A 22,138-nucleotide genomic window follows, 5' to 3' on the forward strand; every position below is an offset into this window, starting at 1 on the left:
CCCGAGGAGATATTGAGTCCCTAATGCGAGAGCTTTTATCCAACTTGGTGTAGCCAGTGAGGATGATAAGGATTTTCCTGTGGAAATCTAGAAAGTGCGCATTTCCTTGAGGCAACAACGATCTTTGCTATGAAGTCTAGAAATTTATGTATTTCCTTGATAGGCGGCAAGAATCTTTGCGCGGAAGTCCAACATATTCATTTGTTGCCCTGAGAGGCGACAAGGTTCTTCACAACGAAGTCCAACAAGTGTATATTTCCTTGAGAGGCGGCAATGATCTTCCTATAAAAGTCCAAAAATTCATGCATTGCCTTGATAGGCGAAAAGGATCTTCTTAGGAAGTCTAGTAAGTGGATATTGCCTTGAAAGGTGGCAAGGAACTTCCCGTGAAATATGGCGTGTTCCAGGTCATTTGACCTCATATTTTCAATGGTTGAGGGGAAATATTTGTTATGAAATATATTATTTGTAGTAGTATACCCTAGAAAAATCATGCAAATAAACTATTAGAGTAAGGGCACGTGGTTACTATTTCTCCCTTCAACATACAACACCATCAATAAAAAACCCTTCCCTTTTGCAACAAAGACGAGGGCTTGGTGGCATCTGTTATGGGTTGGTCCCCAAGGACTAATGGAGAGCAAGAACCTAATACTAAAGAAAAGCAAAACATGATTGGTTACTCGTGATTCCCCTGTAAGAAAACAATTAGGGTCCGTTTGGTGCGTAGGATATGATATAGACATGATAGGATATCAAGCAGGTTAAGGATAGGATTTGATACAGACATGATAAGACTTATCCTATCAAGTGTTTGGTTCACACAGGATACCAGATAATATATATGGACACCAGATAATATATATATATATATATACCCTTGTAAACAATTATATTTTTTAAAAATTATTTTGTAAAATATTTTAAAATTTATAAATTGGTAAAAAAAAATTATAATTTAAAAAAATTTATTGACACAATTTAGTAAATAATTTCAATTTTTTTTTGAAAAAGATCATGAATTCTAGTATATATATATATATATATATATATATATATATATGTAAATGACAAAATTACCCTTGCAAGAACATATATTTAATTTGATAAAAAATAGGGTTAAATAAGTTTTTGGACCCTATAAATATCATAATTTTGGTTTTTAGTCCCTATAAAAAAAAGTCGACTTTTAGTCCTATAAAATTACTTTTGCACTCACTTTTAGTCCATATACAGGAACTAAAAGTGAGTGCAAAAGTAATTAGGGACTAAAAGTGAGTGCAAAAGTAATTTTATAGGTACTAAAAGTCGACTTTTTTTTTATAGGGACTAAAAGTAATTTTTGGTAATTTTATAGGGACTAGAAACATATTTAACCCTAAAAAATAAAAATTTTATTTATGTTTTTAAATTTTTAATAATTATTTTATTTTTAAATATTCTAATTTTTTATTTTATTAAATTAATTATTAATATTTTTAATTTAATATCAAATTAATTTTTATTTATATTTTGTCATATTTAATATTTTATTTTAAATTATATTTTATATGCGTAAATTAGTAAATCATTTTTTTATCCTATCCTGCTGGATTCTAACATATCTCATATTCAGAATAACAATTTGAACTAGTGAGACAGGATATGATAAGTTTCAAGATTAACTAATATTATCCTATTATGTCAGCAAACACTGGATTGAGATAGGATATGATACAAATATCCTATCATATATTTTATCCTGCGCATCAAACGGGCCCTTAGAGCCATCAGATCTATATTATGGTTGTTTGCATATCTCACTTTTCCTTCACATTCCAGTTACAAACGAACCCCTCTATAAAAGGGAGGAAAACGCTGAATTTTCAGGTAACTCTACTCCCATTTGAAATTTCACTATTCACATCCCACACTAACTTGAGTATTGGAATATTAATCTTATATGTTGGCTTCATCACCACATTGGAACCAAGGATCCGCCGTAACAAAATATTGATATCAACTTGTCCAATCATTATCTTGTTCTTGTACAAAATAATAATAATTTTAGAATTTTAATTAATATTTCAGTATGCATTATTTGAATAAAATGAATGTAAACTGTTATAATAAGATTAAATCCTTAAGAACATCATTTATTTGTATTTATCTAATTTATTAATATAAATAAATTACTCATATTTATAATTTTATACTACTATTATTTTAAAAAATTAAAATTTCAGGAGAGAGTTTTGTTATATTTAAAGAAAAAACAAGAACTAGTATAGTATTTTTAATGCAGAATATAAGAAACAGGGTTGATAGCATTGTCCTCGAGCTCGTAAGTTTTGTCCTAATTGTAATGAACGGGTCTACCTTAACGGAGCATGAAGCAAGTACAGTCGGGCGTGGTGAAGCGCTGAAGGCGTCAGACGAGTGGCAACTGAACTGCCAAGGAAATCTGTCCTTTCCTGTCTTTTTTCTTTTGACTACCTTTCCAATCACAACAACATTTCATATTTGCATTCCATATCTAAGCCAAATTCCAAATCCAACGGTTCATCAGTTATGTGATGAAATTGAAAAGCATTCTCACCGTTGGATTGGAATAACTTAACTAATGTAATGAAACTTGGCATATGTTGGTGTTGGGAGAGGCAACGCAAAACTCCAAGGTTAAGGTCAGAACTGAAATGCTGAGGGTTTATTTTCCCAACATATATGACATATCGTACATAAAAACCTGTGCCATCACTCTTCCTATCCCTCTCTCTCCTTTGGCTGCTTATGCCTCTTTTTTTGTAAAATAAAATTTGCTTTGACCAAATGGAACCAAGATTAGAATCCTTGGTATCTTTCGCCGCTCTTTCTTTTCCTTTTTATATTATTGAACAAATTAATTTTACTTTTCTAATTCATTAGTAGTAAATAATTTATTAATTTAATATATATAAATTTAATTTTATTGCTTATTCAACAAATTTTTAAGTCAGTTAAATTAGTAGCTCCCAAGAAATATTTGATTGTGTTAATAACTATGTAGAATATTAGTATTTGTGGTGTAGTTTGATTTGATTTGAAAAAAAAAAGTCATCAGAATTGAAGATATTATAGTTTATTTCAGTTTTGAATGACTAGTTAAAAAAATTTATTTAATTTTATACGATTTAAATTAAATTAATTTTATATATCAAAATATAAATTATATTTTTTATTAATATTAATATTATATAAAATTTTACAAAACAACATAATATAATATATAATTTATTAAAAATTTAAATCATACAATGAAAATAATTGAATAGTTTGAAATAAATGAATTATTAAAAATAAATAGATAAAAATAGTATTAAAATCAATCAAATATCAAGAAATAATGAATTAATATGATATATCATATTAATAAAAAAATAAAGAAATATTAAAAATATGGATGTGTTTCGGTTCAATTTAAATTGTTTAGAAAATTTAATCCGAAATTCTATCAAAACTTAAAGGTTTTTATAAAAGAAAATCCAAAAACATTTAAATTTAACAAATTTTTTGTGATTTTATTCTTTTAAAATTAAATTTATATTTTTTATTTGAATTGATTTGAATTTAAAAAACTCTAATGTCCAAATATATTGTAGAAACCTAAGTTATAACTTGTGAACCTAATATTCATCTTCAACAATTATACTAATGTTGCAGTAACATACTCCCTCCGTTTTTTATGATAAGTCGTTTTAGATTTTCATACAGATTAAGAAAAATAATAATTGTTGTATGAAAATGAGAAATTATGAAGATTTTTACAAAATTATCCTTTATTAATGACATGTGGAAGATAAATTTATATAATTGAAAGGAGAGAGAATAAGAAATATTTAAGGATATAATAGGAAAAACAACATTAATTATTCATTGGAATTGTAAAATGACTTATATTTAAATATAAAATATTTTTCCAAAACGACTTATAATAAAAAAACGGAGGGAGTAAAGTGTTTTCAAGGTAATTTTTAATAAAAAAGTAATTTTATTATTATAATATTTAAATGAATATACAAGACCGAGGGAGAAATCTCTATCTTACTACCTAGTTCTCACCTCAGGGCATAGAAGATAGTAACCTTTTTCTCTTGTCCGTTTCCATACTTATCCTAATCCAATTAACGTGCTTATATTATACGTTAATCCGTTATTATAAAGTTAAGCTAAACAAGAATTGTGATTGTTATTTTCAATATAAGTAGCATGTGAAGCTGCACACTTTCTAATTCTAATTTCAAACAAACGCTACTGAACTTGCTTTCAACTTTCACTTCACACTATAATCCCAAAATTCTAACAGCATATTCCATCTCTGCATAACACAAACAGATCCTTTTGTTTCTTTTCAGGTACTCCTCCTTTCTCTCCTGCATTCCCAATCTCAATCGTTTTTTTTTCATCAAGATCTCTGCATTTGGTGTTGCTTATGCAGATCGAGTTACAATACAAACACTGTTTCCTTTTATTCGTGCGATTTTCTACATTCCAATTTTTTGTACCGTTTTTTATTATTATATATCCTGTTTCTTGTGTAAAACTTTCACGGCTTGATTGTACTTGCATGTTCCTGCTTTTTGTTGTACTTTACTTTCTACCTTCATGTGGTGGTGGGAATCAACATTCAAAAGCTTTGAATCATTGCTCAACATAAAACAAAAAAGGAATGTTTTTTTTTTTTTGAGCTCATCAATTAATTTTATCACTTGTTGATTCTGCTTTATGCATTATGCATAATGTATTAAAATCTTAATTATACAGGAAAAATTATAAATTTAAATAAAAATCATGCTTAAGGTGGTTTAGGGTTTAGGCAAAAGATTCCAAAATTATGTAAAAAATTCAAGGTTTTTTCTAAACTAGCATCTTAATCTTGAAGTTCAGATCTAATTTGGACATTAATTTGACTAATTTCAATGCAGATTGTGGTTTAACTATTCCTGTTATTTGGCTCTACTTTGATTTTGTTCACCTGTTCTATTATTCAGTGGAATTCAAATTTAGTATTTCGGTATGCTATTGAAAGTTTCTAAAACTATCAGTTTCGTTGAGGGAGAAACATGTTTTTGACTAGTGTATTTTCTATGCTGTCTGTTGTAACAGGGAAGTATGGGCTTAGTTTGCAGCAGAAATCGGCGTTATCGGGATTCTGATCCTGAAGAAAATGCACAGGTTTGTTATACTTGATAAATTGTACTATAGTTGTTGTTAGGTTATAAAAAATCATATACTGTTAAATAGGTTTTGATTTGATAAATGTGATGTGGATTTGCAGGCAGCAGAAATTGAGAGAAGAATAGAGTCGGAAACAAAGGCTGAAAAACATATTCAGAAACTTCTTCTACTAGGTTTGGTTTCCCTTTTTTAACTTAGTTGTATATACTTTGCTTATAGTTTTTTCTTGATTATACATTGCATAAGTGGTTTTGCTCTCATAGAGTTTGGAGGAATCTAGTTAATTTTTACAATCTCTTAATAGTCTATTTTTTCCCTATATTTGTGTTAATCAGTTTCAATGTCTCTGTTATTTAGGTGCGGGAGAGTCAGGGAAATCTACAATCTTTAAGCAGGCAAGAAGTTGCATTTCCCCTTATTTTATAGGTTAGCATGTGATTTCTAGATTGATGAAATTTATTTGACATGTTTACAATATGCAGATTAAACTTTTGTTTCAAACTGGCTTTGATGAGGCTGAGCTAAGAAGTTACACACCAGTCATTTTTGCTAATGTGTATCAGACTATAAAAGTACGCAATACCTGAAAGGGTGTGTTGATTTGTTTTCCTCGTTCAAATAGATCGGACTCACAGTGTTCATATTCTAAAATATTTTTACATGAGTTGAGTAATAACTGTAATCCTTAGCTTTTATTTGATGTGTTTAAATAGGTACTTCATGATGGGGCAAAGGAGTTGGCTCAAAACGATCTTAATTCTGCAAAGTATGTTATATCCGATGAGAGCAAGGTACTTCACTACCAAAGCCTCGTTTATCCCTTACTATGGTTTGTTAATAATGATTGAGTAGTTACCGAGTTATCGTGCAATCTTGTATGTTTATCTGCAAGGATCTATCGGTTTTGTCAAAGTTTTCTTAATTCATTTAGAGCTTAATTTTTTTGGCAGGACATTGGTGAAAAACTTTCAGAAATTGGAGGCAGGCTGGACTATCCACATCTCACCAAGGATCTTGCAAAGGAAATAGAGACTTTATGGGAGGATGCTGCCATTCAGGTGGCCGATTGCACGTCGATTTCTTTACCTTGATCCATGTATATAGTTATTTTTTATGATCAATTACTTAGTACGCATGTCTTTTGCAAATATATTGCTGTAGGAAACATATGCCCGTGGTAATGAACTCCAAGTTCCTGATTGTACCAAATATTTCATGGAAAATTTGCAGAGGCTGTCTGATGCAAATTACGTTCCTACAAAGGTATTGAAAATCTATCACTCTTTTGTTGTTTGCAAAAATAGAAATTGATGCTTTTTTCATTTATGGACCTGCAAATTTGAAGGTGATATAAAGTTACGAATCTCTCAATATTCTCACTTTATTTTACAAATACAGGAGGATGTTTTGTATGCAAGAGTTCGTACAACTGGTGTTGTGGAGATCCAATTCAGGTGAACATGCAGAGATTGCATGTCTTTTCCTACTCAAATGATAAAAAAATATGCTTATTACTGTCACCATTATGTTATGTCCTTCAGTTCCTGATGCTGTATGAACAGATTCTATCGTAGCACTCGGTGCTACTCATTGCATTTTCTTAATAATAATATGGTATACATAAGGTTAAACTGATTACAATATTTTTATTACTTGGCAGCCCTGTTGGAGAAAATAAGAGAAGTGGTGAAGTCTATAGACTCTTTGATGTTGGTGGCCAGAAAAATGAGAGGAGAAAGTGGATCCATCTTTTTGAAGGAGTTACAGCTGTTATATTTTGTGCTGCAATTAGCGAGTATGGCCTGCCATTTGATTTTACATCATAATGTGGTTAATAATATTAATGACAGTAATAAAGTTTGTTTGGGAAATTTTATTTTCAAATAGTGTGTACTTCAAAAACATTCGAGTCATATTTTAAATACTTTCTGTTTGATTTTACTTTGCCATTTTTAAAATGCTTGCCAATGACTAAAACCATGTTTGATGTTAGTTGTGCTTTTTAAAGCATGTTAGTATGCATAGTATTGGCAATAGGTATTTAGTATCATGCAAGATTTTGTGTAGACTAAACAATTCACCGGCCTATCAAGTTTTGTTGCCAAAAGCCTTGTACTTATGAGATTTGAAAAGCTTAAGTGTTGACTTTGATTTTCCTTCCAGGTATGATCGAACACTTTTTGAGGATGAAAGCAAGAACAGAATGATGGAAACTAAGGAACTTTTTGAATGGATCCTGAAGCAACCATGTTTTGAGGTGACCTTTTACGCCTTTTCTTAAATTCTAGCATCTACATTTACCTGGTAAATTCTATTGTCAACTAAGGGTTTGTTTAGATTGACTAATTTGAGGTTATCGACTAATATAAACACTGCTGAGATTGTTTGAGAGAGGTTACGGAAACAACTTATGTCATATCCATGAACTGTTTTCAACTTATTTTCATAACGTCCCGAGAGTAGCATATGAAAACAACTTACAGTTTATATGAAAACAGTTTGATTTCAAGCTATAAGCGTTTAGTTAAGTTGTTTATTCAAAAAGGGCCTAATTCTTTTAAAGTTTCCCTCACACAAATATATCACACTTATATAGGAAGCTTTATACTATTTTGGCATTTAACATTTGTTCCTTTATTTTCTTGACAGAAAACTTCCTTCATGTTATTTTTGAACAAGTTTGACATATTTGAGAAGAAGATCCTGAATGTAAGAACCATTTATACACGTACACTTCGACTTCGATGGGAGAATCAATTTTCATTCATTTCCTTTCATTCTATCGTCTTTGTGCAGGTTCCGCTCAACGTATGTGAATGGTTCAAAGATTATCAGCCAGTTTCAACAGGGAAACAAGAGATCGAGCACGCATATGAGTAAGCATTCTTTTATAAAAGCATTACATGTTGATTCTTTTCAAATTGAAAGGCTGTGATTTGTTTTCATTTATCTAAAAAACTATTTCACTTTGGTAAACTATGTTTCTACAGGTTTGTGAAGAAAAAGTTTGAGGAATTGTACTTCCAGAGCTCTGCTCCTGACCGTGTAGACCGTGTCTTCAAGATCTATCGGACCACTGCCCTTGATCAGAAGGTTGTGAAGAAGACTTTCAAGCTTGTTGATGAGACGTTGAGGCGGAGGAATCTTTTTGAAGCTGGATTATTATGACCATGCAACATTGTGCATAAGATAAAAGGGATAAATTATTTTTACATTGAAGAGGTAATCAGATTTTGGGTATACTAGAGGTCAGGTATACAAGAGTATATAATCAATTTATTGATTTATATCAAGTAAATGATGTTGAATGAGTGAATAGGGAAAGACCTTTCTGAATTCTTGATCATCGCAAATTAGTTGCGTTGTGCTGAAATTTTCAGAGATGATATAATCTATGATGCACATTTATAGATTGAAACTCACTAATTATATCACATATTTTGTATCCCATGCTGGTCTTTAAGTAAGGTTTTCAGGCTTGAATCTTATGAATGGAAAGAATGCATAGTCACTGAGAGCCAAGAAATGAGGTCTCACAGATGTAATTGTGTGTGTGTGTGTGTTTTTTTTTCCTTGTAGTTAATTTGAAGATTCTTATGTTAGCTTTGTACCTAGTTACTTGCCTTATCTTAGTTCACAGCATCTTTTGAACACTTGCTGAAATTGCAAAATTGAACTATTATTTACTTTCTTTTTGGGTACATTAATACATTTATTATTTACTTTTTTTTACTTTAAAAATATATTATAAAACTTCAATATTTTTATTTTAAAAGTAGATTTGTTCGGTTATATAAAAATATTTGATATTTTTTTATATATTTAAGTTATAAGTATAGACCTTGGTAAAGATAGACTACGGTCTAATTTTAGTAAACAAATTAAATATGAACCAAAATATAGATTCTATTTGTTGATTTTAGGTATTTAGGGTTTATGTTGTGCATCCTCATTCACCAATTTCAACAATGGTTAATAATAAAACTGTACTAGTACTTACCACCACATGTTGAGAATAGTAATGTGTAAATTGGGTTTCAAATGGTGGTTGGAAAATCTATACACAAAAATAAATAAAGGTTTTAAGGCCTCTCTTTCCCTCACAACCCATCCTTTAAATTGTTGTTTCATTTCATTCCATCCTTAAACCTGTTCTTACTTTTTCCAATATCACAAATAAACACAAAATAAAAACCAAAAACATTAATAAAAGAAGTTGTTTACAACTTCCTGTTTCATTGCAAAACAAAACAAAAAAAACTACTTTTCAACCATAAACATAACCGTTTTTTCCTTATAAACTCCAATTACAAGGTGCTTTTCACAAACACAAAGGGTTTAATATTGTTTGGCTAATTCATGGATACTAAAAGACTATATTTAACCATCTTTGTATCATGGCTTACTTTGTTCCAAGAAAACATGTTACATGTCAATGGTGGACTTAATTATAAAGAAGCTCTCACAAAATCTCTTATCTTCTTAGAGGCACAAAGATCAGGGAAACTCCCTCCCAATAATAGAGTCCCTTGGAGAGGAGACTCAGCGCTGGACGACGGCAAACTCGCAAATGTAAATATTTTCCGCCTCTAATTTTTTTCAATTTATTTATAATCAAAGTTACACAAAATGAATAATTTTGGCTAATGATTTTTATTTTTATTTATTTTTAATTGAATAGGTGGATTTAGCTGGAGGATATTATGATGCAGGGGATAATGTGAAATATGGATTACCTATGGCTTTTACTGTAACTTCATTATCATGGGCTGCAATATTTTACAAAGCAGAACTTCAAGCAACAAAGGAAATGGGAAATATTCAAGATGCTATTAAATGGGGCACAGATTATTTTCTAAAATGTAGCTCTAGAAGAAACAGGTTATATGTTGAGGTAGGAGACCCTCATGAGGATCACAATTGTTGGGCTCCACCTGAAAAAATGAAGACAAAAAGATCTATTAAAGTTATTGATCCTAATCAACCTGGTTCTGAGATTGCTGCTGAAACTGCTGCTGCAATGGCTTCTTCTTCCATCGTTTTTAGATCCATCGATCGTAAATATGCTCGCAGTCTCCTCAACAAAGCAAAATTGGTATGAAATATTACTATGTATCTTCTTACATATATAGCATTTTGGTTACATGAGGAAATATAAATATGAAAACTAATTACTTTTCTTCAACTTTCATTTCAGCTTTTCGATTTTGCGAAATCACATAGAGGAACCTATGATGGAACATGCCCCTTCTACTGCTCCTATTCAGGCTATAATGTATGTAAATTTGTAATAAACATTTTCTAATTCATTAAGCTTTAGTACTATTTATTTAATCATATTTGAATGTATATAGGATGAACTAATGTGGGCAGCAGCATGGCTATACATGGCAACAAAGAAACCAGTATACATGAAATATATACAAGAAGAAGCAATTAGTGCTAGTGTTGCTGAATTCAGCTGGGATCTTAAATACGCTGGAGTTCAAGTTCTGTTAACTCAGTTACATTTTGAGGGTCACAAAGGTCTTGAAACATTCAAATTACATGGCGAAAGTTACATATGTTCGGTCCTTCCTGAAAGTCCTTACCATCAGATTAATTTGTCTCCAGGTAAATACATATAATTTTTCTGTTTATATTTAATTCTCGTCTTTTTACATGTATAATAGTTTATATATATGGTTTATTATGCAGGTGGATATATTCATTTGAGAGATGGAGCCAACTCACAATATGCCACAAGCACATCATACTTGTTCACTGTTTATAGTGATTTGCTTGCCAAATATAAACAAAAAATCAAATGTGGAGGCAAAGAATTCGACTCGTCTCATCTCCTTGCTTTTGCTAGGCAACAAGTTAGTATTATTTTATTTCATATCATCGAATATCATCGAATAAAACTAGAGACATAAAAATCAATGACTAACATTTTGATTGGCACGAACAAATCGGCAGATCGATTACATACTGGGGAAAAATCCAGCAGGAAGATCATACATGGTAGGATTTGGGAAAAACCCGCCGACACAAGCTCACCATAGAGGTGCTTCAGTGCCAACATTGGCACCAAATGAAGAGGTAAGTTGTCCAATGAGCTTTGGGAAATGGCTACAAAGAGATGCACCAAATCCACATGAGTTAACTGGAGCCATTGTTGGTGGACCTGACATCAATGATAAGTTCAATGACAAACGTACAGATTCACCTATGACAGAACCTTGTACATATGTTAATTCTCTTGCTGTTGGAACTCTAGCTAAGCTTGCTTCTTTGGGTTAACTTAACTTGATTAATTTCATGTTATTATTGTTAATTTAATTACTCCAATACAGTTGGTAGAAGAGACCTTACTAAATATGGTCCATCAAATTAGTAGCAGTATATAGTATATGTAATTAGTGTGTAATTTGTTGATGCCCTTTGTAAAATAGATGGGTAATAAATATATGAACCATCATGATACAAGCATTTTTTTGATTTCATTTGTTTCATTTTCATTTTATTCTGTTTTTTGATGAGTATTTTGTTTTGAATTTGTTATTTTGAATAAGTATGAAAGTTAACTGAACCCATTCATAATTTTAGATAAGAAGGGAAAAAGATTAGAAAAGTTATAAATACAAAATTAAGTACAAAAATAAGCAGCATCAAAATTTCACTCAGTGTCTAGTGACCCAAATGCATCTCTCTGTATATCTTACATTTTTGCGATAAAAAAAAAAAAGAATTAAATAAATTAGACGTCTCATAAATATTTCAACATTTAATTTTGTTTCTTCAAAAAATTTACTTCAAGTAATCGTCTATCTAAATTTTTTTCATCCATAACTTTAGTCTATCTAATTAACTTCTGTTAATAGACAAATGTAATTGGCTTATAAAATGTTGCTACAACAACATAACATTCTCAAACAATAGTAATCCAATGCAAAGGAACAAAGTGGTAATCGGGTTTTCATCCACCAATATACCAGCTGAGATTTATGAAGAGTGTGTGCAAACAAAGTAACACAAGGGTAAATTAAGCAAGGATGCATGTTGTAGAACCAAGCATCACTTTGAGGTGGTGTATTCGATGTATATGGGTCGATGCAAGTTGATTCTTGTGGAGACAATATATACTTGTCACTTTTATCGGCGAATATAGTAGAAAGCTATGGACATACCTAATCAAGAGAAAGGATAAGGTATTTGAAGTAGTTAAGAAATTCAAGTCTATGGTTGAGCAGCAAAGCGATCATAAGCTCAAAGTTCTCAAAACAGATGATGGAGGCGATATGTCTCAAATGACTTTGGGAAGTTTTGTGATGAAGAGGGGATGATGCATGAGGTAGTACCATCCTATACACCACTGTAAAATGGTGTTGCCGAAAGAAATAATCAATCGATTATGAACATGGTGAGAAACATGTCAAAGGGGTAGAACTTGCTGAAAGAGTTGTGGGGAGAAGTGGTTTCCAAAGTTTCCTATTTGTTGAATATGTGTCATACAAAGAAGCTTGAGAAGATAACACCGAAAAAAGCATGTTCTGGATTCAAATTGAATCTAAACCATTTGAGATTTTTCAGTTTCATGGCATATCGACATGTTCCGGATCAACTTAGAAAGAAATTGGATGACAAAGGGGAGATGATGATACTTATGGGGTATCACCCTACTGGAGGTTACAAGTTGTTTGATGTTAAAAACATGAGGATTATGATCAGTCGGGATGTTTTGGTCAATGAATTGAAGCAGGTGGAGCAGCCTGTAATCGGTCACACTCAGTTGTTTACCGGTTACATTCAGGTGTTAACCGGTTACAAGAAAATGTTAACTGGTTACACGCTCGGTTTTTTGGATTCTAAAGCAGTTGAAATTGCATAAAAGCCGCGCGTCGAAGCCGGAACTGATGAAAATGTGAGGCGACCAACTAAGAAAAGAGGTTTTCCTCAAAGACTCCAAGATTGTGAGATATTTTGCGACAACGAAATTAATGATAATGATGATTTCGTCCATTTTTCACTTATGGCCGAATCCGAACCCGTTAAGACGGAAGATGCCTTGAGTAATCCAAAGTGGATTTGTGCTATGAAGGAGGAGCTGAAATCGATTGAAAAAAATAGTACTTTGGAGTTGGTTGATCTACTGAAAGGAAAAAAACCGATTGGTGTAAGATGAGTCTATAAGGTGAAGACAAACTTTAAAGGTGAAATAATCAAGCATAAGACTCGATTAGTTGCAAATGGATTCTTGCAAGAGAAGATGTAGACTTTTATGAGGTATTTGCCTCGGTTGCTAGGATTAAAACCATAAGGCTAGTTGTTGGTATTGTAAATAGCAACAATTGGTCTATCTATCAAACGGATGTGAAATCCGTGTTTTTGAACGGTCCACTTGAAGAAGAAGTGTATGTAGAACAATCCCCTGGTTTTGTTGTGAGAAATCAAGAGACAAGGTTCCACAAGTTGAGAAAAACACTATATGATTTGAAGCAAGCTCTGAGAGCTTGGAACAAAAGGATAGATGGTTTCCTAGTTGAGGTATGCTTCAAGAAATGTGTGTATAAGCATGAAATTTATATGAAGACGGATGCAAATGAAGGTGTGATCATTCGTTGTTTATATGTAGACGACTTATTGATCACAAATAACAACAAGATGAGTATTTCTAAGTTCAAGAGAGAGCTTATGAAAGAATTCGAGATGAGTGACCTTGGTATCCTGGCATACTTCTTTGGCATAGAGTTCCACAAGTCCTAAAAAGGATTTTTTATGCATCAAAGGAGATATACCCTTTAGATGTTGAACAAGCGTGATTTGGAGCATTGTAATGTTGTCATTACAAAACCTGAATCAAGGTTGCACCTGTCTAAGAATGAAGAGGAGAAGAACATAGATCCTACTTTATATAGAAGGTTGATTGGATCATTAAGTTGCTTATGCAATACGCAGTCAGATTTGGTGTTTAGTGTCAATATTGTGAGTAGATTCATGGAGAGACCGAATGCGTCTCACTTGGTAGCATTCAAAAGAATCATAAGATACGTCAAAGGGTCTATTGGCAGCGGAATTCTCTTTCTCGCAGTGGATATGGGCAAAAAATGCAATTTTCTCGGTTTTACCAATTCCAATTATTGTGGAGATAAAGATGATTGTTAGTCTACAACTGGATACATCTTTATGTGTTTGGTGGAACACCAATCTCATGGTGTTCGAAGAAGGAACCGATAGTTGCACTTTCGTCTTGTGAGGTTGAGTATATTGTCGCTTGGTTATGTGTGTGTCAAGCTGTATGACTAGTTAATCCATTGGAAAAGTTGAGCAACAATGAGGGTGAGGCTGATACACTCTTGGTTGATAATGTTTCAACCATTAATCTTGCTAAAAATCTAATTTCACATGGGAGGAGCAAGTACATTGAGATGAAGTTTCACTACTTGAGAGAGCTTGTTAGTGAAGACAAGTTAAGATTGGGATTTTATAGAAGTGAGGACCAAGTTGATGATTTGTTGGCTAAGGGAGTCACAAATGATGTGTTCAAGTGGTTCAAGATGAGCATGGACATGAAAGACTTGGATCACTTGAATTGAGGTGGTGTGTTGAGTGAAAATTAGATTATTCAAGTGCTATAACCAATTAATACGGGTGTATAACCGGCTACAGTTGATGAAAAAACACTTCTGCATGTTGAAAAAATTGGTTTTGAATTGTGTTAACTAGTTAACCAAATGCGTTAATCGGATACACATGACATTGTATTTTCTATTTTGTGTCTGTGTAATCGGTTAACCATTTGTGTTAACCGGTTACGAGCCTGATTTTTAGATTTTTCTTGTATTTACTGATGTGTTTTAGGTCCCAATTGTTGTGTAACACTTGTATAAATGTCTTGGAGGCATTCTCATCTCAAATTAATGCATTGTTTATTCTCACCCTCAATTATCTCTCTCTATTTCTTTTCTCCATCACTATCTTCTTCTCCACATACCTTAAACTCCATTGTTGAACAATTGCGTGATTGATATTCTAACATGGTCATGGGATGAAATCAAATGCCATTAAGGTCATAATTTGTAATTTAAGTTCTATTTATAATGAGTTTTTTTTTTTTTTAAGTATTGGCCCTATGATTACGATGAGGAATTTTCTCCAATGGCTTGATGGGACACCATTAGAAAGATACTTGTAAAGGCTGGATTGAGTATCAACTTGATTAGAAAAACTCATTTTGCATGGAGGATTAAATGAAGTTGTATTTATTGAGAAACCCATGGACTCAAGCAAGTTCCATGTACTTAGTATAGCAAGTTTGCAGCCTCTTGTGCATGCCATGATGTGTGAATGCGTATGATTCTTGAAAAACTTGGTGATGAGTAGAATAAGTGCACTATTTTTTTGTGATAATAGTTCAACAATTCATTTATCAAATAATCTAGTTATGCATTCTAAGATAAAACACATTGAACATCAATCTATATTTCTTCTATAAAAAGAGAGCTGTTACTTAAAGAATTTTTTTTTACATTGACTAATCTAATCTCATGGACCACATTTAGTATGATATTTCCTCCCAACCACATTAATAGCTATGTTGAGTTTAACACTACTAACATGAAGTAAAGTAAAGTTAAGTTAACCCAAAGAAGCAAGCTTAGCAAGAGTTCCAACAGCAAGAGAATTAACATATGTACAAGGTTCAGTCTTAGGTGAATCGGTACGCTTATCATCGAACTTGTCATTGATGTCAGGTCCACCAACAATGGCTCCAGTTAACTCATGTGGGTTTGGTGCATCTCTTTGTAGCCATTTTCCAAAGCTCATTGGACAATTTATCACTTCATTCAGTGTCAATGTTGGCACTGAAGCACCTCTATGATGAGCTTGTGTTGGTGGGTTTTTCCCAAATCCTACCATGTATGATCTTCCTTCTGGATTAGCCCCCAATATGTAATCAATCTGTCAATTTGTGCCAATTTTACAATCCAAATGTTAGTCATTGATTTTTATGTCTTTAGTTTTATTTGATAATATGAAATAAAATAGTACTAACTTGTTTCTTAGCAAAAGCAAGGAGATGAGATGAGTCAAATTCTTTGCCTCCACATTTGATTTTTTGTCTATATTTGGCAAGCAAATCACTATAAACAGTGAACAAGTAAGATGTACTTGTGGCATATTGTGTGTTGGCACCATCTCTCATATGAATAAATCCACCTGCATGAACCATATATATAAAGTATACTTGTTAAAAGACAAGAATTAAATATAAACAAAAAAATATATGTATTCACCTGGAGACAAAGTTATTTGATGGTAAGGACTTTCAGGAAGGACCGAACATATGTAATTTTCGCCGTGTAATTTGAATGTTTCAAGCCCTTTTTGACCCTCAAAATGTAACTGAGTTAAAAGAACTTGAACTCCAGCGTATTTAAGGTCCCAACTGAATTCAGAAACACTAGCACTAATTGCTTCTTCTTGTATATATTTCATGTATATTGGTTTCTTTGTTGCCATGTATAGCCATGTTGCTGCCCACATTAGTTCATCCTACATACATCCAAAAAAATATATATAATTGAATAAATATTAAAGCTTAATGAATTAGAAAATGTTAATTACATACATTATAGCCTGAATAGGAGCAGTAGAAGGGACATTCTCCATCATAGGTTGCTCTATGTGATTTTGCAAATTCAAAAAGCTGACAAGAAAGTGGGAGAAAAATCAAGGTTACCATATTCTCTTATATATCATATGTAACCAAAATACTATTATGCAAAAAGATACATAATCTTGCATACCAATTTTGCTTTATTGAGGAGACGGCGAGCATATCTTCGATCGATGTGTCTAAAAACGATGGAAGAAGCAGCCATTGCTGCAGAAGTTTCAGCAGCAATCTCAGAACCAGGTGTATTAAGATCAATTACTTTAACAGATCTTTTTGTCTTCATTTTTTCAGGTGGAGCCCAACAATTGTGATCATCAACAGGGTCTCCTACCTCAACATATAACCTATTTCTTCTAGAACTACATTTTAGAAAATAATCTGTGCCCCATTTAATTGCATCTTGAATATTTCTCATTTCGTTTGTCGATTCAAGTTCGGTTTTGTAAAATATTGCAGCCCATGATAATGTAGTAACTGTGAATGCCATTGGTAGCCCATATTTTACATTGTCCCCTGCATCATAATATCCTCCAGATAAATCCACCTATTCAATTCAAAAAGTTTTAAACATTAGTCCAAATTATTCATTTTGTGTAACTTTGATTATAAATAAATCGAAAAAAATTAGAGACAAAGAAAGATACATTTGCGAGTTTGCCGTCGTTGACCGCTGAGTCTCCTCTCCAAGGGACTCTATTATTTGGAGGGAGTTTTCCTGATCTTTGTGCCTCTAAAAAGATAAGAGATTTTGTGAGAGCTTCCTTGTAATTAAATTGAGCTTTAACAAGTAACATGTTTTCTTGGAATAAAGTAAGCCATGATACAATGATGGCTAAATATAGTCTTTTAGTATCCATGAATTAGCTAAACAAAATTAAACTCTTTGAAAAAAGTTGTGGAAAGGTGGTGAGGTATTGTGTTTGTGAAATGCACCTTGTGATTGAAGGTTGTTTATAAGGAAAAAAATGTAAAGAAATTGTTATGTTTATGGTTGAAAAGTTGTTTTAATATTGTTTTACAATGAGTCAAGGAGTTGTAACAAGTAATTAATTTAGGTGTTCGGTTATACTGTTTGATTAATTTAGGTGTTTGGTTATATTGTTTGATTCTGATAGCGGGAGAAGTAATATATTAGTTTTTAGAAAACAAACTAGGGAGATAGAGGGAGAGAGACCTTAAGTTTTTTTGTTGTTGTCATTTTTATTCATTTAACCTTTAATTTTTTTACTACATATGCGTAGGGAATTTTTTTGTAATAAATATGATATTTGTATACCATCACATCCGTGTGAGTATCTTTTACACGGATATCCATGAATTTTGAGAATATGAAAAATATATTTAAATATTATTTAATGAGTGTAAATAGAAAAAATTTATATAAGTTTAAGAGAAAATTATACACTTGTTATATTTTTATTCGAAAATAATAAAAATTACATCTAAAAAATTGTAGCTAAGATTTGTCTTAATAAATATCTTAAATTTGACACTATCAACATTATTAATCAATTAAAATTTTAAGAAAAAACAACACACGTGAGTTATCGCTAATTACATAGACTTATTTCTAATAACAAATATAAAATACTTTTGTTAACACCTTTTCAAATATTCATAAATACCTATACAAATAACAATTTTTTTATAAACTTTAAAAAACATAACTACACAAGTCGGACAAAGATTAATAGAATGAATGAAGCTGAAATAATTTAGTAAAAAACACAATCAATCGCTATGTATATAAATGCAATTACCGTTGTAAATCTGGCCATCTTGAACCTTATTATTTTATCAAAATGCGGGATGTTAGGTGGTCTAAAGGATAAATCTCCAATGATATAAGACATATTAAATCTATTAATGCTAAAGGATCAAAAAATATTTAGATATCAAAAGAAAAAACTAATCTTCTTTTGCAGTGATAATAGGTCGTTTCAAAGGCCAAATGTCAAATTAAGAAAAGGTGTGCAAAATATAAGTCTAAAAATTACTCAAACAAAAATGATATGATGTTAAAGATTTCTATGAAAGTTGTTTCAAGGTTAAAGAATCATTTGGAAGGAATCTTACAAAGGAAGAAATGAATTTGAAAATTTCCTTTGTATCAAACGATTCAAAAAGATGTAAAAGAAAGAAATTTAATTTCAGTTTTGAACTCTTCTCAAAGTTATTTGTTGTTTAAGGTGAATCACTCGGTAGATAATAGACTCATAAATCTTTAGAGTGTGTTTGGATGAAACATTTTAATGAGGTAATGTAATGTTTTAAAGGAATTCAAAATGGTTTGCACAAAATTTATTGTTTGGATACAAAAATGAAGAATTGTTAAAATGATGAAAATTTATGGAATATTTTATCCTAATTAAATTTAATCATTTTGAAATGACACCAAAAACTAAAGAATTTGAAATTCCTTCATACTCCATAAAATGTATTTGTTACTATTATTTCTTTAAATTTTGCAAATTGGTCCTCATATTTTCCAAAATTACAAAATTGACCCTAATTTTTTAAAAAAATTGCAAAATGGTCCTTAATAAATTTTAAAATTTACAATTTGGTCCTTCAAATTTTTAAAAATTACAATTTGGTTCCTACTTTTCAATTTTTTTAATTTGGTCTAAAAAAAAATTATTTTATAAAAAATGACCCCAAAAATTTAACAATGAATTACCTTAATACTCCATTCAAACAAAATAATTTAAAATGAATGGATTTCAATTGAATCATTTGAATTGCTTTGAATTTTAAATTCCTTTAAAATTTTCAATTACCTCATCCAAACACACTCTTAGTTATTTCTCTAAGATGCTAAACTAATGCCTAGTCAATTTGTTTATTTTCTATTAATCATTTGTTGAAAAAAATGAGGTTCCTAGCAAAGGAGCATAAGAAACTTTAAAGGGAAGGTGCCAAAAGTAAATATGGGATCCAAAGTCATTTTAACCCCAAAAGGAATCAAGAAGTTGATTTTCTTCATCTCTTAATCGATTAAACCTAACACTTAATTGATTGAAACTAATTATTAAGATTTTTTCTTTATCCACCTTCCTATGGGGGTCACCCCCAGCGAAATCCCCAACTTACCCCTGCTTCGGAGATTCATCTCCGAAGTAATTTTTATTTTAGATTTTTTTATACTTCGGAAATGCATCAAAATTCAATTATTTTTTACAATCAGGTAAGAAAACCATTACAGGACAAAAATTGCAATCGCATTGATAGTAAATTGGGAAGTCTCTTAAATGATAGTAAATGTAGAACGAGTTGTAATCAACCTGATTTGAAATTTCGAAGTGCCTTTTCTTTCTCCCCCACCACTCTCAGACGGTTACCTTCTAAGAAATGTGGTAACACTTTCCTACTTAAAAGCCTGCTCTCTCACCCATTTTTCTTCCAATCACCGTCATATGCTTCGCCATCGGTCACCCCTACTCCTACTCCTACATGTGTTGCAGCTCCGGTTGTTCGTCCACCTGTTGCAGCGCCGTTTGTTCCATTTGTTGCAGCGCCGGTTGTTACTCCGTCTGTTGCTGCGCCGATTGCTTCCTTGAGTTTGGCTCTGATTTCCATCGAGAGCCTGACTGCCGAAGTTAAACAGAAGGCTACTCTAGAGTCGGCTCCGTCGTCTCAGAAGGCGGTTAGGTTCCCTAACCGACCTGGTTACGGTCAATACGGAAGGAAAATTCAAGTTCGTGCTAATCATTTTCAGTTGCGAGTGGCTGATAAGGATCTACACCACTATGATGTAAGTATAGTTTGCTCATAAGTTTTTTGAACTTTAAGTGTATAGTTTTTGTTGTTGTTTATTATGTTGGTAAGTTACAATGTGGTATGGATTTCTAGAGGTATTTTACAAGATATTTAAACTATGTATAGTTTTTGTTGCTCACAAGATATTTTACAACATGTTTAAATGATAACAGCTGTGTTAACAAAAGGGCAACAATTTCTACACCTCTTGGTAAAAACATTGGATGAATAATCAAAACAAACCCTAAATTAGGTGTATTTTCCCATTAGGGTTTCATGATCATGAGAGTAATGTGAGGGTTTCATGATCATGAGAGTAATGTGAGTGGAATGTAAGAACAAAAAAACAGTAAAAGTAAAGAAAGTGTAATTACCGGGAATATGAAAAGGAGAAGGTAGGTGAACAAGGGTTGGGTTTGGTTCAGCGAATCGTTCTTGTTTGTTATTTTTCTTCTGTCCAGACCTTATTTCGGAAGTGCATTTCCGAATTCCTCCAAGGGGGGTGAATTCGGAGATGCACTTCCGAATACACCAATTTTCTGAAAAAACAACTTTATTTTAGAGAAGCATCTCCGAAACCAATATTTTTCATTAAAATATTCACCTTTTCGGAGATGCATTTCCGAAAACACCTTTTTTTCCAATAAAAGTACGTTTTCGAAAATGAACTTCCGAAACAAGGGGTATTTTTGTAAATTCGCCAGAGGTGACCAAGAAGGTTAGGAGGTGGTTTAAGAAATTTCCATTATTAAAACCAAATATAATCAATTAGAAAATCAAATGTGCAACAAATATCTATATAAAAATTGATTTTCAATCATCAAGAAACACTATTTGGAAATTTCATAACGACATTTTTTCAAAAATACCTTTAAATCTTTAAATGACGAGGACGTTAAAGATAAGGGTGTGTTTGTTTCGGTGCTAGAAAAAAGATTTATGGAAATCTGAGGTTGGAAATAATTATTCCTTTATTTGATAAATAAAAAAGAAAAAGAATGCCTTGGAATAAATAATACCCACGAATATAAGTTATTCTTTATTCTCATGTCAAAGAGTGGAAATCATATATTCCTATGAAAATAAAAAATAACCGACTCAAACTACCCACTTTCATATTATTTCAACACATTATTTTATATTTTCAAAATTTTAAAATTATAAATAAAATAAATTTCAAAAATATTCCTTAAAACCTTCATTATTTACCAAACAAATGAATATGAATAAAACTTCTGGCATTAGCATTCTAAGGAATAACATTCCTGCAATTGTAATTTAAATCCGTCAAACAAATGCACCCTAAGGCTTTGTTTGGATTGATGGAATCGGATGGAGCGGAGCGAAATGGAATGGAATAAAATGATATTCCATTGTTTGGATAATTTAAAAACGGATGGAGCGGGGCGGAAATGAGTGGTATGGATTTCATTCCATTCCATCACTTACCACCATATTCCTTCCCCTCCGATTTGGGCGGAATGAATAATCTGTCTTATTCCGTTCTAAAATTTCCAAACAATG

The 22,138-nt window shown here is 31.8% G+C and overlaps 3 protein-coding genes across 4 annotated transcripts; 2 read left to right on the top strand and 1 right to left on the bottom strand.

Moving 5' to 3' along the window:
• The first annotated feature begins 4,152 nt into the window (after positions 1-4,152).
• Positions 4,153-8,884, top strand: LOC131660720 (guanine nucleotide-binding protein alpha-2 subunit). 2 transcript variants are annotated; one of them, XM_058930017.1, is made up of 15 exons: positions 4,153-4,370; positions 4,941-5,029; positions 5,122-5,190; positions 5,294-5,366; positions 5,551-5,588; positions 5,676-5,765; positions 5,907-5,984; positions 6,144-6,251; positions 6,355-6,456; positions 6,592-6,647; positions 6,854-6,988; positions 7,357-7,450; positions 7,843-7,902; positions 7,990-8,069; positions 8,184-8,884. In XM_058930017.1, the coding sequence occupies exons 3-15, from the start codon at positions 5,128-5,130 to the stop codon at positions 8,359-8,361; spliced, it is 1,155 nt and encodes a 384-aa protein (XP_058786000.1). In that variant the 5' UTR covers positions 4,153-4,370; positions 4,941-5,029; positions 5,122-5,127; the 3' UTR covers positions 8,362-8,884. The 2 variants fall into 2 exon arrangements, with proteins under 2 accessions (XP_058786000.1, XP_058785999.1); XM_058930016.1 differs by lacking the exon at positions 4,941-5,029 and having other exon boundaries at positions 4,155-4,370.
• Positions 8,885-9,138: 254 nt separating this feature from the next.
• Positions 9,139-11,681, top strand: LOC131660719 (endoglucanase 16-like). Its single transcript, XM_058930015.1, has 6 exons — positions 9,139-9,765; positions 9,875-10,288; positions 10,391-10,468; positions 10,548-10,806; positions 10,891-11,054; positions 11,155-11,681. Exons 1-6 carry the CDS (start codon positions 9,553-9,555, stop codon positions 11,476-11,478), a joined length of 1,452 nt encoding a protein of 483 aa, XP_058785998.1. The 5' UTR covers positions 9,139-9,552; the 3' UTR covers positions 11,479-11,681.
• Positions 11,682-15,720: 4,039 nt separating this feature from the next.
• Positions 15,721-17,742, bottom strand: LOC131655205 (endoglucanase 16-like). Its single transcript, XM_058925098.1, has 6 exons — positions 17,500-17,742; positions 16,986-17,399; positions 16,808-16,885; positions 16,473-16,731; positions 16,232-16,395; positions 15,721-16,137 (listed from the first exon to the last, which is right to left on the bottom strand). Exons 1-6 carry the CDS (start codon positions 17,710-17,712, stop codon positions 15,814-15,816), a joined length of 1,452 nt encoding a protein of 483 aa, XP_058781081.1. The 5' UTR covers positions 17,713-17,742; the 3' UTR covers positions 15,721-15,813.
• Positions 17,743-22,138: the final 4,396 nt, after the last annotated feature.

Source organism: Vicia villosa, linkage group LG3 (assembly GCF_029867415.1).
Source record: "Vicia villosa cultivar HV-30 ecotype Madison, WI linkage group LG3, Vvil1.0, whole genome shotgun sequence".
Taxonomy (NCBI): Eukaryota; Viridiplantae; Streptophyta; class Magnoliopsida; order Fabales; family Fabaceae; genus Vicia; species Vicia villosa.

What these genes read in the sequence shown, in the direction of transcription:
- LOC131655205 (XM_058925098.1), bottom strand. Translation starts at nt 17,712, where the DNA reads ATGGATACTAAAAGACTATATTTAGCCATCATTGTATCATGGCTTACT. An exon ending in TCAAATAACTTTGTCTCCAG is followed by an intron (nt 16,396 to 16,472) that starts GTGAATACATAT and finishes TGGTTCATGCAG; the next exon opens with GTGGATTTATTCATATGAGA. An exon ending in TTGCTTTTGCTAAGAAACAA is followed by an intron (nt 16,138 to 16,231) that starts GTTAGTACTATT and finishes ACAAATTGACAG; the next exon opens with ATTGATTACATATTGGGGGC.
- LOC131660720 (XM_058930017.1), top strand. Translation starts at nt 5,128, where the DNA reads ATGGGCTTAGTTTGCAGCAGAAATCGGCGTTATCGGGATTCTGATCCT. An exon ending in AATCTACAATCTTTAAGCAG is followed by an intron (nt 5,589 to 5,675) that starts GCAAGAAGTTGC and finishes TACAATATGCAG; the next exon opens with ATTAAACTTTTGTTTCAAAC. An exon ending in TTGAGAAGAAGATCCTGAAT is followed by an intron (nt 7,903 to 7,989) that starts GTAAGAACCATT and finishes GTCTTTGTGCAG; the next exon opens with GTTCCGCTCAACGTATGTGA.
- LOC131660719 (XM_058930015.1), top strand. Translation starts at nt 9,553, where the DNA reads ATGGATACTAAAAGACTATATTTAACCATCTTTGTATCATGGCTTACT. An exon ending in ACGACGGCAAACTCGCAAAT is followed by an intron (nt 9,766 to 9,874) that starts GTAAATATTTTC and finishes TTAATTGAATAG; the next exon opens with GTGGATTTAGCTGGAGGATA. An exon ending in TCCTCAACAAAGCAAAATTG is followed by an intron (nt 10,289 to 10,390) that starts GTATGAAATATT and finishes CTTTCATTTCAG; the next exon opens with CTTTTCGATTTTGCGAAATC.